Source organism: Myripristis murdjan, chromosome 9 (genome assembly GCF_902150065.1).
Source record: "Myripristis murdjan chromosome 9, fMyrMur1.1, whole genome shotgun sequence".
In the NCBI taxonomy this organism is placed as follows: domain Eukaryota; kingdom Metazoa; phylum Chordata; class Actinopteri; order Holocentriformes; family Holocentridae; genus Myripristis; species Myripristis murdjan.
Window position 1 is genome coordinate 5103334 of NC_043988.1, and position 13927 is coordinate 5117260.

The 13927-nt window shown below is 40.5% G+C and overlaps 1 protein-coding gene across 1 annotated transcript in view; it reads left to right on the forward strand.

Annotated features, from left to right (window-relative positions):
* Window positions 1-13927, forward strand: part of npdc1b (neural proliferation, differentiation and control, 1b) — a 32522-nt gene that overhangs the window by 16887 nt on the left and 1708 nt on the right. Inside the window, exons 2-8 of the mRNA XM_030059918.1 lie at window positions 872-1024; window positions 6116-6208; window positions 6859-7065; window positions 8496-8562; window positions 9270-9354; window positions 11048-11127; window positions 11284-11383. Of these exons, the coding sequence (XP_029915778.1) occupies window positions 872-1024; window positions 6116-6208; window positions 6859-7065; window positions 8496-8562; window positions 9270-9354; window positions 11048-11127; window positions 11284-11383 (785 nt within the window). The remainder of the gene's footprint in view (window positions 1-871; window positions 1025-6115; window positions 6209-6858; window positions 7066-8495; window positions 8563-9269; window positions 9355-11047; window positions 11128-11283; window positions 11384-13927) is intronic.

The window sequence follows — 13927 nt, forward strand, 5'->3', positions numbered from 1 at the left end:
AGATAAATCGAAAAACAACAACAACAAAAAAAAAAATCTACCTTTGGCATGCACAAGCACCCATCACCCAGCCTATTAATATGTCAAGATATAATGCTGGAATCAAAATAGGATCAACATTAGGCATAAAAATCCTGCTTGAGAATAATGCATAATACTGAAATATACACTAGTAATCAATTCAGTGTCCTCTTAGAGGACAACGTGAAGGAAAAATAGTTAGCTGCAAGATTTTTCAGCTGTCCGCCTGTGTTACGATTGTTTGGATTTAATTAGTGTCAGAAAATGCCTTATGGCAAATCTTGCACAAGTTATTTTTTAAATTGGATACAGAGGAGGAGTTCATACGCCTGTCGGTGTCCTCTTTATATCAACAAAATCAGTGTTTGGACTGGACAGATGTGGAACAGGCCTTCTTACCGTTTGTCCTTGTCAGTGTCTGCTCCTGCAGGATCTGAAGGCAACAGATAAACTGGATTCTTTTCAACGGAAACTCAAAACATATCTTTTAGCCTGGCTTTTATGTAACCTTCATCTTTTATTGCTGTGATATTCACGTTGAGCATATTGATATAGCCTGCCTGATGCACATTTTCATCTGTTCATATACTTCCTCTCATTTCATATACTTTTATATACCCATTCATTTATCTGTGGGTTTTTTGATTTTATATACTTTTCTATTAAATTCAGTTGAATGTTTTATTTGCTTTTATCATGTTTTGCCATCTTATGTTTTCTTGTTTATGAAGCATTCTGTGCTGCATTCAGTTGTGTGAAAGAAAAATTAAAAATTACATTTTAAGGATTAAGAATATGGGACTGAAGCTGGATTTAAAAAAAAAAAAAATTAATTATGCTTTCTCCACAGGATCTCATTCATGCCCGCGAAGTCTGGACTGTGCCCGGGCAGGACGCCACTTCTGCCAGCCTGGTAGCTCGCACTGCGGCCCCTGCCTGCGCCCCCTGGTGGAGAACTCTCACGGCCGCTGTGTAATTAAGAGGAGACATGTTCCTCACCATGGTGAGTCCCCACTTGGGTTAGACTGGTACATAATGCATTAAAGTGGGATGCTCTGCCCAGCACCAGTTTCACATCACCCTCTTCCTGGTTACCGTTACCATGTAAACAGCAGTATGGTTTGCCAAGATACAGACACACAGTCTTAAACAGGCCTCACTACTACAGATTTAGACTAAAATAGGGTCAAGAATTAATTAGAATTAAAATGGTGAAATAAGAAATACTAGAAATAGGCTAATGTAATCTCTGATATAATTTCAGTAGACCATAATATTCATCAGGCCCTGTGGGGCAAAAAGAGCTGATTAACTTGATTGGTCAAAAGGGGGTCATCGTCGCCAATCACAAAAAAAGCATACAACTTCTGCACAGATTCAGGTAACATGGTAAAACTTTGTGGAAAGCTCAGTCATGGGGCAAAAGCTGATTACACAGACTGACCAAAATGGGGTGTGACAGCGGATGTCCCATCAGGGCAAGCTGCATAACTTCCAAATGGATTCATATGACACTGCAAGATTTTGTGAAAGGTCAGTCATGAGCCATGGAAGAGCAGATTATCTTTTCTTGATGATTGCCTACGTGCATGCCAAATTTCAGTGAGCAAGTGTTTGTGTGTGATTGGAGCAGAGCTACTGCCCAGAGAGCGAGGTTAGAGGACAGGGAGCCCTGTGAGACAGAACACTTTTGAGTCACATTTCTGTGACTCAAGGGTAATGGGACAGCAGTCACCTCAGCAATCAAGTATACCCACAGACTACGCACAAAATATTTTGTGCAATTGCATTACTGTGGCTTAATGTGTGTTGCCGCTGTATATGAGTCATGTATTTTATCATCATGACTCCTGCGTTTCCCAGGGGGCATGATGCTGCTCCCAGCTTCCATGTATGACGTCCCATTAGCCCAGTGTGTGGTGTGTGAGGAAGACAGCACTCGACACTAATGGCCATGCCTTCCTGTCCTCTCAGCTAATGAGTGTTAATGAGCTGCTGGTGGATGTGGGACAAATCACGGGACAGAGCCGCCTTGTTCACAAAACAAGACGCTGCTCTGGAGAAACTCTGAGCTGACAAGTCCGACATGAGAATAGTGATGATACAGACTGATATAGGATCAGTTTGCAGATGTTTCATGACAATATTAGTGCTTTACTGGGCAGCGGATCTGGTCCATCCAGTGTTTTCCGCCTCTGATGTGATGGATATGATATAGATTGTTTTAGCATCATTCTGGGTCTCCATGGCCTACATATTGCTCCAGAGGCTTTTTCACTCAAATTTGAGTGGAACCCTAAATATACTAAATGTGTTTTTGGCATGAATATATCAGCTTCATCATAAAATTATCAATAATTACCCTCCAGTAAGCCACGTCAAGTGGGTCTTTTGGCCCTGAAAAAGTTTTAAGGTGTCCTAAATATTCTTATCTTGAAGTCATGGCTTAAACAGGTCTTCAGTACAGTTGAAAATAGCGTAGTAAGCCTTTAGTGCAGTTTAAGAAGTTTAAAATTCAGTCCAGTTTTTCCAGTCATGCAGATTTGTATTCTGACAGACTTTATTGATTATGTGTCATTCTGATAGCCCCCCCAAAATCATAAATCCAACCAGATGAAACATGCAGAGCCCCAGCCGTGGCTCCGAGCTCAGAATCTTGACATAATTCTTGGCCTCTGCTCATGCCGTAGCCAACTTCCAGACACTGAGCAGTGACTCAGAGAGACTTGACTACAGCACCCATCAACCAGGCACTCCCTCCACGGCCCAGACAGGAAGACCGGGGGCTCTGCCAAGCAGGGCTTACCCTCCTGGCCATCCATCTGACTGACTGACTGACTCAAAGCAGCAGTTACTATCATCTGATTAACTCCAAAAACACCCAAAACACCAGCTTTGGTGTCTGCCTTGAAAAACCCAAATCATTCTGTTAGGATTTTCTGGAACAAAATTTAACAGATTTCTATATACATGTCCTATATGAAGTCACATGACCAGTAAGGCCTGAGGTTCTGTTCAGCATGTGAGCGTGTAGGACCGGATTCATGAAATCTTCTTATGGAAAGATTTTTTTTCTCTCTTAACTTTCCAAAGAAATGGTAATTTATTATATAATAATTTAAATAATATTAATAGAATAATAATAAGTTTTTTCCCCAAACCTTCACTTATCTTCCCACAATGAAAAGGGAAGTGTCTAGTTTTATTAGACAATTATTTCATAGTTTAAACTTTTAAGATGTTTTCTTACCCTTAACTATTTATTGTAAAGCTTTGTTTGGTGTAGATCCCAACAGGGGGAAATCTCATTTCTGTTGAAAATACACTCACAACTTTTGACAGCAGCTAGTCTTTATTATTTATTATGTTAGTAAACCAGAAGTTGGATGGATGCAACATAATGGATTTGTAGACTAAAACCTCAGCATTTCAATTGAAATTGAAATTTGTTCTTGTTGTTTCAGTGGAAGTTCATAAGTGGGAGAGAAATCCATAAGAAGAGAGACTGTTACTAAGAAAATATTTAGGAATAGCACACTTAAAGAGCTCAGAGCGATCTTGTTTTTACAGCCTTTCCCTGATCTTAGCCATAACCAACGTATGCCTAACCTTAACCTTAACCCTATCCTTAACTTTAACTAATAAGTCAAAATGACTCCTCAAATGACTCTGGCCCTCTGAGAGCCTCATATGATTTTTAAGCCTCTTAAGATTCATCTGAAGAATACATCTGTCAATCTGGCTCATGATTTCCAGAAGGCTCAGGGAATCTGTTTGGGGCCAATTAGCTGGAGATTACTGCCTTTCCTCTGCCTTCCCATCCTCTCATCCTTGCTCTCCTCCCTGTTACCGTGGTGATACATTTCATTCATGACTTCAAGGGAGCCTTCTCTCTCTCTCCCTCTCTCTCTCACTCTCTCTCTCTCTATTTCTCTCTCTCCTTGTTGCCTTCCACCCACACACAGAGCAACCCGGCATGACAGCAGAGCGCTGACCCATCCACCCACACACTGCATCACTCACACACACACACACACACACACACGTGCACACGTGCATGCATGTGTGTACACACTATACCTCATCCATTCACCCACTTACTCTAACATTATGCCTACACACACACCACATGCGTTCAGTTCAAATAGATACTACACATATAGTATGCATCTTCACACGGCCCCCTGCACACACACACACACACATTTATCTACCCACTCATTATGAAATAATGTACTCCACACACACACAGACGCACTTTTTGCCACGCTCCCTGCACATTGTTCTACCAAAACATGCACACACCCAAACGCCTACACACACACGCGTCCACACACTGCATCACTCTCTCGCTGGGCGTTCTCATGCCTTTGCGACTTCCTGCACAAACCTTCCAGCTCGTGCGACGCCCTGCACTGCACCACATGGGGATTTCAGCCCCAGTCGAGAGGCTGCGTTCATATTTTGTGCCACATGAGGGCAGCGCTGCACTTGTCTTTCTTCAGCCAACTTGACCCTCAGCAACATTCCCAAATGAGAGTGAAGTGCAAGTGACTCTAATTTCCCCCCAGTCAGCAGCAGTGCCACAGATATTGATTTGTCTGGCTCACGCTGATGATTTGTGTGTGTGTGTGTGTGTGGGAGGAAGGATAGTCATTTTGAGGGGCAGGTTTTCAGGGGATGCTCCTGTAGGTCAACTTGACTGTCTAGAGCTGAGGACATGGACACCAGGATCATCCATGTGTTCCTGCTAGGTCTTTGTGTGCTCCATGCTCACACCTCAGCATTACATTGATTACAGTGTTGCAGCCAAGGCAAGGAGCTTTTTGCTGCTCAAAAAAATCATTTGATTTACATATCAGTATATAGCACTCAGTTAGGCTGTAAGTGTGTGTGTGTGTGTGTGTGTGTGTGTGTGTGTGTGTGTTTGTTTGTTTGTTTGTTTGTTTGTTTGTTTTATTTAGATCCCCAATTACCTTTTGCAAGCAGCAGCTATTCTTCCTGGGATCTATAATTATTCATAATTGTGTGTGTGTGTGTGTGTGTGTGTGTGTGTCTTTGGGGTAAATTAATCTAAGTGATTAAGTAAATTAATCTAAGTGAAAGTTTTGGTTCTTATCCATATTGTGCATTCATTCCACATGGTATTTGTTACTCCATACGAATGAATGAAATGTGGCTGGCCCACCTAACAGCACGATTTAGAGCGGCGACCCAAAGCTGAAAAAATGTTTTGAAGGATGCACAACATCACCCTGTAGTTTGGGATTCATTATCAATTCACAAACATACAGCAGAGGGGAGCTGCTGTGTAGTGATGCTGAAACAAGTCGAAACTTGGAGGATCTATTACACTTGTATGGAGCAGCAAATGCCACCATATGGGCAACAACCCAAAATTTCACTTAGACTCCCCAGTGGGCTCTGAAAATCCAACATCAAAGTTCAGTGGTTGGGTGACTGCATAATAAGGGCCATGCTAACATTTCAGCAGACACAGTGGTGGGCGCATGCAGGCTGCATGCTCGTAACACTTCAGCACGTGCACTATGTTCAGCAAGCATTGTCTCATTCGTGGGGAAAACAGAAACTTCCATCAAGTCTGAAGCTAGATTTTGCATAACGGTGAATGATACGTGGCTGAATCTGTCAGTTTTGTGTGGGAGTCTGCTAAAGTGAACACAAAATATGACACTGCATATGCCACCCACACATTTCACACAGCAGAATATGTGGGTGCTCACTTGATATTTGCTCCAGAAATAACTCAGACAACCTGAGCCATGTTGAGGTAAAAATCTCTCCTAAAATGTGTGGATCTGCAAGCCATATAAGGGAAGAGACACAGCACTTTTTATCACTGAATGTTCAGTCCAGTCACTTTGGATAATGCCACTTAGTAGTACTACAAGTACTAGTATGTCTTCCATGATATTTTTTACAATGCTTTTTTTTCTGGACAGTCTCTGAAATGTTGAACTTGAGGCAATTATTTCTTTTAAATAATGTATGTATTTTTGAAAAAAATATTTTTACACAGCTTGAGTAAATTGGCATTGTTTACAAGGAAGTGACTGATGTTGTGTCCCTCCAGGTAAGATAAGCACTTACCCAGAACTGGACGAGGAGATCGACTTCCTCTCCACTATCATCAGTGAGCAGCGGGAGACCGAGTCCAGACTGCCAGGTACTGCGTGAAGTCTCGTTCTGAGTCTTAGAACCTTGTTTTCCTTAAAATAAGCAAACAAAATATATACAGTATAGCTGCCTGTCATATGAGATGACTCAAGATTTTACTTGCTTTCAAGTAAATGAAACAAATGTTGTGTGACTTCATCTTCATATTAGTGGTGTGAGCTCCTGTATTTGAAGATATTGTCGTTTGTTGAAAGAAGAGGAATATCTCACCTCTACTGACAGGAAATAAAGATTACTAAATTTAAAATTTTGACTAAATGGCAATTTTTTTTTTTTTTTTTAGAAGCCACATCAAAGACTGTTATCACTCTCATTCAGTGAGATCAATAGTAATCTGAAGTGCCGTTTTTATATGGATAGAAAAGTGATGCAACCTGAGATGTAGGAAATTCCCACCTAAGCTCAATTTACCTATTTTCAACTGCTATTATACTGTGCTTAGTACTAAGAGGTATCCACCTGGTGTTATGTGAGGACAGGCTCCTCTAAGGGCCAAAAAAAAGCAGATTAATGTTGTTAAGTTTCTGTTTACATCAATAGCTGTTACATTTTTATCACAGCTGCTTCACTGCATACAGCTTTGTACTGGCAGACAGTGACGCCACTAACACAATCTGACTTCATCACGTCCCACTTTAGCTCCACTTGCTCAGGATGTTCCTAAACCCAAAATGAAGGAGCTTGACGTACCTTCCCCCACTCACGGAGAGTCGACCCCAGAGCTGCCCACCAATCACAGCGCCCCGCCTACCAGCACAGCTCCGCCCACCGCCACCAACCACACCCCCGCTCTGCTGCATGACCCCGTCATCCTCCCCTATCCCACCAACGACCACGTCTTCATCAGTAAGTCACTGCTGCACTGCGGTTCTGGAGTTGTTGTTGTTTTTCATTCACTGTCATGTAATGGAAAGCTTATCACACTTGATTCATGTTCAGATCAATGCAACATACTGTGAGATATCAGCTCCCTTGCTTTTAACTTTGTCTGTGTATTTCTTTATGATTTTCTACAAAAAAAAATATGAAGAATGCTACCTTTTAACATTTTGCAGTGCCAAAAAGACATTACAGGGTCCATTTCACAAAGTTTCTCTGGTGTGAGATCAGTTGAATAAACAGAGTTTATGCCTTTGGATTAGAGAGGAAAAGTAAGATCAGTCCACCTCACTTACATCAGTGTCTGCGGTCTTGTCCCCACCTGTATTCAACATAACATGTATTCAGATTCAAGTATTGTTGCAAGCTGTTTATTGAGGTACTGTCACCACCAGTCAAAAATAGGAATGCATGATATTGGAGTTTTTGCTGACATCTGATATGCCAATATGTTCCAACTCTTTTGGCTGACTGTCGATGCTGATGTCGATATACGCACAAATTTTTTCCCTCCTGATTGCTGAGAAAAATCAAGTCTCTCCTGTAGTGCAATTATCATATTATGATGCCTGCTCTTATTGTGAAGGCCCACTGGCAGATGCAGATATAAAGTACAGTGCTTTTCAAAATGCACACCTTCACTGGGAAAAAATAAGAAAACTCCCTGAGCTTGGGTTATGTAAAACATGCCATATTTATTTTTATATAACATGTACCTGCAAACAAACCTGTAAGACTCGTGCATTTTGCAAGAAGATTCTGCAGCATCCAGGCCTGTTTGAGAAGCATAAGAGGGTTTTATTTGTTTGTTCTTAAACCTGGTTCTTAACAGTTGGTGAGCGAGGCTCAGTGTCTGTGCCACAGGGTTTCTGACCACACTGTGAGGCGACTTGCTTCATACTGAAGGACCATGACAAATAAAAATTAGTCCATGTTGCTTGGAACTGATTGTATGACTTCTAACCTCATGCCAAGGAGCCACAGATGAAGAAGCAGTTCCATCACTTCAGTAAAAAGAGCTCCTCTATCTGAACAGATTTTAGCACTGCATGATTCAAAATCACAAGACCAAGCCTCAAGTTCACTGTGGCATTGCAACGGAGAGGACTCTGTGCTGCTGTCCATTAGTTCTGCCACACCTCATTAAAATCGTCAAGGCTGCTTTCACTGTTGGCCCCCCGGGGCCTCATAGACTGTCGCTGGCGCACTCCATTACCTCAGCGTGTTACCTCCGAGACACCAGAAGCTCTTCCTCGCGCTCATCCTCACCTTCATTTCATCTCCTTCTCTTCATTTGTGTTTTCAAAGCCCTCAGTTAGGAATCATGTCTTCTTTTAAGATGTTTAGGTCTCCTCCATATCCTCTTCCCCTCACGGTCTGTATGTATTTCTTCTCAGTCATGAGCAGCGTCTTCATCATGACCGGGTCGCTGGCTTTGGTTGTCGCCGGGGTCTGTTGGGTCAGGTAAGACTTTATGCTTCTCTGTTTTTACAGTATTACTGAGATTCAGACTCAAGGTGTTTTTGCCGTAAGCATCATCACACTCCCGGGTAGGTTAGACTGACATTTCCATGTGCTGAGATATGTGGCTGATATTGGCTTTTCATTATTTGTGACAACCTGAAGTGATTTTGATCACCAACATGCATGAACATGTTGAAAAGGATGGCCTCAAGTAGAAGAAACTCTCTGGTTCCTCCAGGGGAAAAAACAAAAGTTTATGGGCCAGTTCTTGCTTAAAGCAAGTGTTGGGTTGTATGCTTACCTGGCTGTAATCTGGCCGTTTCTAAAATAATTAGCCTATGCTATAATAACTATAAAACTATAAACCATAAAAAAATGTAAATGTAAGTTTGATGAACCATATTTTAGGCCATATTTGAGGCCAAGAGAAAAATCGAGAAAATGGATGTGGAATGAAACGTAGCAGCGATACAGCTGAAAACAAGGAGAGGGAAGTGGAAAAGAAGCTGTGGTCAGGGGGTACTTGGTTGAAAAAATATTTTCGAGCAGGTACATTATTGAAAAAAGTTTGAAAAGCACTGAAAGCTCTCTGGGGCTTAATGCTCTGTTCAGGGCTACATGGACAGTTGTTGAGGCAAGGAAGAGGGTTGATAGGAGATTAAGGGGGTAAATTTGGATTAATATAGCTTCTCTTATTGGTGTTACAGACTGCAGAAGGGCGTTCGTTTAACTCAGAAGGTTGACTACCCTGCATATGGACTGATGAGAGCCCACTCCTTCGACAACAGTGTGGTGAGTAACATTACAGATTGGTCGCAGTGGGTAAAAACAAGCAGCCTGCTAGGGACGTGCACCATTACTACTGGTTACTCACTGATAGATGCTTACCATTACTGTCGTACTGTTATTGATTTCAGTCGGCTCAGCGGCTCAGAAACTCCCAGCAGGACTTGGTTCCACATCTCTAGATAGTGCAGTTGTTTAGCTATGAGACTGATAACTTGGCCTACTTGGCACTAGAGGGAAGATCATGGGTTCACCAAAATCAACATGTTTCTTCCTCAAGGCAGCATCAATGTTTTCCCCAGAATGTTTTGATGGTCTACCAAATATATTTTGAGATATGCGCCTCTGGAGCTAACTGCTGACAGACCAGCGTGGTGATGTACAGGCCCCCAATGTCCCAGGGGCCAGAAACACAACAGACACTAACTACGCTTAACCAAGTGCATAACAAAGAGGAAAACATGCTGGTGGGAGGCTCATTGTGTTCGTCCCACCTATAGATTTTTACATGGTCCAAATCTTAATGGCTTTGTTGTTTGATTTTCTCATATTTTAGTTCTAATGGCTTTTATATAACAGACTATTTTACAACTTTGCAGTGCTAAGTGACCTACAGTGTTAGGCTCATCATTTAAAAAAGTAATACATTACCCACAAATAATTAATTTCAAAAGTATTATTGCTTAAATATTTAACCCCTGGGATTTCTCATCCACGTCTTATCTAGATCAATCTGAGTCAGTGACAACTTTGTGAAACGAGAGTATCTGGGTTGTGGTGGGAAAGTTAGTTTTTGAAACAGTGAATACAGTAATTGTTATGGTGAAAAGTAGATAGATGGATAGATGGATCTACTTTATTGATCCCAAACTGGTAAATTCTTGTGTTCCAGCAGCAGGTTGTCCAGATATTACACAGGAACAATAGTAGACTACACAAAATCTACCTCTCAACACTTTTTCAACACAAGCAACAAAATTAATAAACTGGGTCAATGCAAAGAATATAAGAAAAAAGAAAAAAAAACCTTTGCATAAGCTAAAAAAGTAATAAAAACTCGAATATACAAAATAATATCTATAGAATATCTGTTGACCTTTCACCTTTGGACGTTTGCGCAGACCACATGCATTATGAAATACATCTGCAAAATATTTATAGAATAGAATATGTATGTACAGAACAGACATATAAGCATGTCTGGAAGAGACTGTTAGACTTGGTTCAGCATTTCACTTATAAGTATACATAGAATAATTAATCAGTTAATACATAGTTAAATAAAAGCTATGCATTCACAAATGCTCACACACACACATACAGTATATATAGAGACATATATATAGAGAGAGATCAGATAGATAGATAGAGATCAGATAGATAGATAGATAGATGTGTGCATATATATGAATATATTAAATTATAGTACTAATTTTGTTTAATACTACTTAGTATCAATAAGGCATGTCTGCCCAACACACTAAACTAAGAGTTTGAACTTTGTGAAGCTTTGGACTCGTTTGGGTTGACCTTGAACTGATGTACCTGTACTTCCTGCACCTCCTAGCCTCCAACATGTTAACAGCAACATGTGCTCTCTGAACACCTGCTGCACTCTTAATGTCAGCTCAGCTGTGCAGCAGGATGTGAATGAATACCACTCACTTTCTCATGCCCCCTCTCGACCTGTGTGTTGTAGCCGGGGGACAAGAAGCTGGCCCACAGTGCCCAGATGTACCACTATCAGCACCAGAAGCAGCAGATGTTGTCCCTGGAGAAGTGAGTCACTTCCTGAGCCCAGACACGCCGACGGTCCCTGGGCATGTCCCAGTTTGTCTGCTGCCCCTTTGTCTCTTGTCCCTGCCCTCACTGTCTTATTGGATTAGTGTTCTCCTTGCTGAATATTTCATGAATGTACGTGTGTTCCCTCTCCAGACACAGGGACGAGCCCAAGGTCCCTGACTCAGGCGCAACATCAGACGAGGAGAACGAAGATGGAGATTTCACGGTGTACGAGTGTCCTGGATTGGCACCAGTGAGTAACTATTGCATTAAGAATTATAAAGGGTTGACGTTGGCTTCTTATAAAAAAAAAAAATCAAATTTGATTCAGTTGTTTCTCTGAAATGATGGTTATGATGCAGTTTCCTTCATTACTTAGTAGTAATGGAAATCAGCATGGACACCCTGAAAAGACAGAATAAGTAATACGTGGGTGCTAATTCAGTATGTCTTGCAATTCTGCAGTTGTTATGTTTTTATGATATTGGTTGATTTGGGATTGGAAAACATTGGACTTTGGAAAACAGTTAAGTCATACCTGCAAAGACAATAGGATTTGTCAGAGCAGTTAGAAAAACATCTGTTAAGAGAAGACTCACAGACTCACAGTCTCTTTTGTTGGCCGGGTATGGCTCCACGTTTTGACAAATAAAGAACGGTTCCTATTAGAAGCCAAGTTACATCAAATATTCAAATCAAAACTATAAACTGCTGTGGTGCGGCAGGCTGTTTAACTGCCCCGGGACACAATCAGCATCGGCTACAAGTTATAGAATTTATGGCCAGAATTTATTTATTATTAAAGCATTTAATGTCTTCAATCTATCCAATAGCACCAATCCTTAAATCCTTTGAAACCTGTAGATAGGCTTTTATTTCAAAAGTTTTTGAAATTGATTAATTGTCATTATTATTATTATTATTATTATTATTATTATATGTTTTAGATATTTTTTCTGGGGTAATTTCATGCTATTTTTTGTCATTTAAAATATTGACATTCATTTCATGGATTTTTTATTGTGTTTTGATAATATTGTCATTTTATTTATTTGTTTGTTTGTTTTTTTTTGTAACTAGCATTTTTATGGTAAATTTTGTGGTATTTTTTTCTGTTAATATTGGCTTCTAATACGTTTACAGCAGCCTACTGAGCAAAATGCTCCTTACAACTTGCTGCAAAAAGCAACCCTCCCACCCCCACCCCACTGCACACTCTCTCTCTCTCACACACACACACACACACACACTAGCATAAATGCAAAGCAAAACCTGCATGCATGCTGAATCCTTCTTTTTAATTGGCTATGAATCATCACATGGCTGCATAAATTAGAGTGAGTTTATGTAAATAAATGTAAATGATATGTATATGAGCTAAATCAGGGTGTGTCATATGTAGATTGCATGTTAATAAGCGACAGGCATGGCACAACCTGGTTTCACAGCTGGTATATCTCAGCGTGAGATCAGATCACTGCCCGAGCTCAAACGTCATGTGTTTCCTGACACTCAGATCTGCAGATCTGTTCAGCGCTTTGATAAATGAGGCCTACTCATTGTAGAATGTGACTTCCTATATTTCCTCTGCCTTCTTTTATTTCTTCCAAACAAGCCGCTGTTGTTGAGTCCATAAATATAAATCAAATCAAATCAAATCAAATAGCCTTTATTGTCATTGTACAAGTTGCAAAATAAAATTCGGGATTTGATTTGATTTGATTTGATTTGATAAAAGGCAGGGAGAAAAGAAAATAAAACAAGAATAATATAACACAGTAAGATTTATAAACCCCATACAATGCCCTCTCCGCACACACCCATACACACACATTACGCGCACACATGCACAGACAAACCCACATACTTGCATACTTCTATACAAGTATGCAAGTATGCAATTATGCATGAAAATACCATAACAATTTTGTTGTATCTTGTATGCAATGACAATAAAGGAATTCTATTCTATAACACTGTGTTTTCACACACATAGACACACACCTCACTATGACTCACTGCAGCTGGGGTGTGATCTCACACTTAAAACAGAAAAAATATCACACCCTCAAGAAAGCAGGTGCATAGTGGGTTTAACTAGGTAGATAAACGGTGCCAGATATTAAAATGAGTTATGAGAAGCCACCATATATGAAAGAAATTCCCCTTGAGCCTCTCAATTTTATATTGAAGACATAGGTATATGGAAGGACCTTTTGCAGAGTTCCAGTGTAATAATGTGGTGCATCTGGCTATGGTGAATGTGAATGGCATATGAAAACTACTTATTTCTATTTAGAATTAGAAGAGCAAAACTTTGATTTGCCATCAATAGAGTTGAGTGAGTGTGGATGGACAGCTCATCGCACATCGCAGGGATTGTCATGACATCTGTTGCACCTCTCTTCAACATCTGGATATATTCCTGAAAGCCTAGATCTGGAAAGATGAGTTCCATGCAGTACCATAAGTTGTATGAGGGCAAGTGGAGCACGCTGTGTCTGCCTGCCTAAACACCATCTCAAGTTTCTGTTCCAATTTAATGTTCTAGTTATATGTTTTCTGTTTTTTGGCTAATTTTTTTTACTAACATTTCGTTACTTTATTTATTTGTTTGTTTGTTTGTGTTGTTAGTGTTAAGTTGGTAATCACCATCTTCCTTGTGTTATTGAGAGTTTGGCTATGGGGCATCATGAGAGAACTTGCAGACGATGAAAAAGTTTGAAAACCCCTGGCCTACTCAACCAACATGCCAAGTCAAATTTCTTGTACATGCAAACGTATTATGTTTCTGATA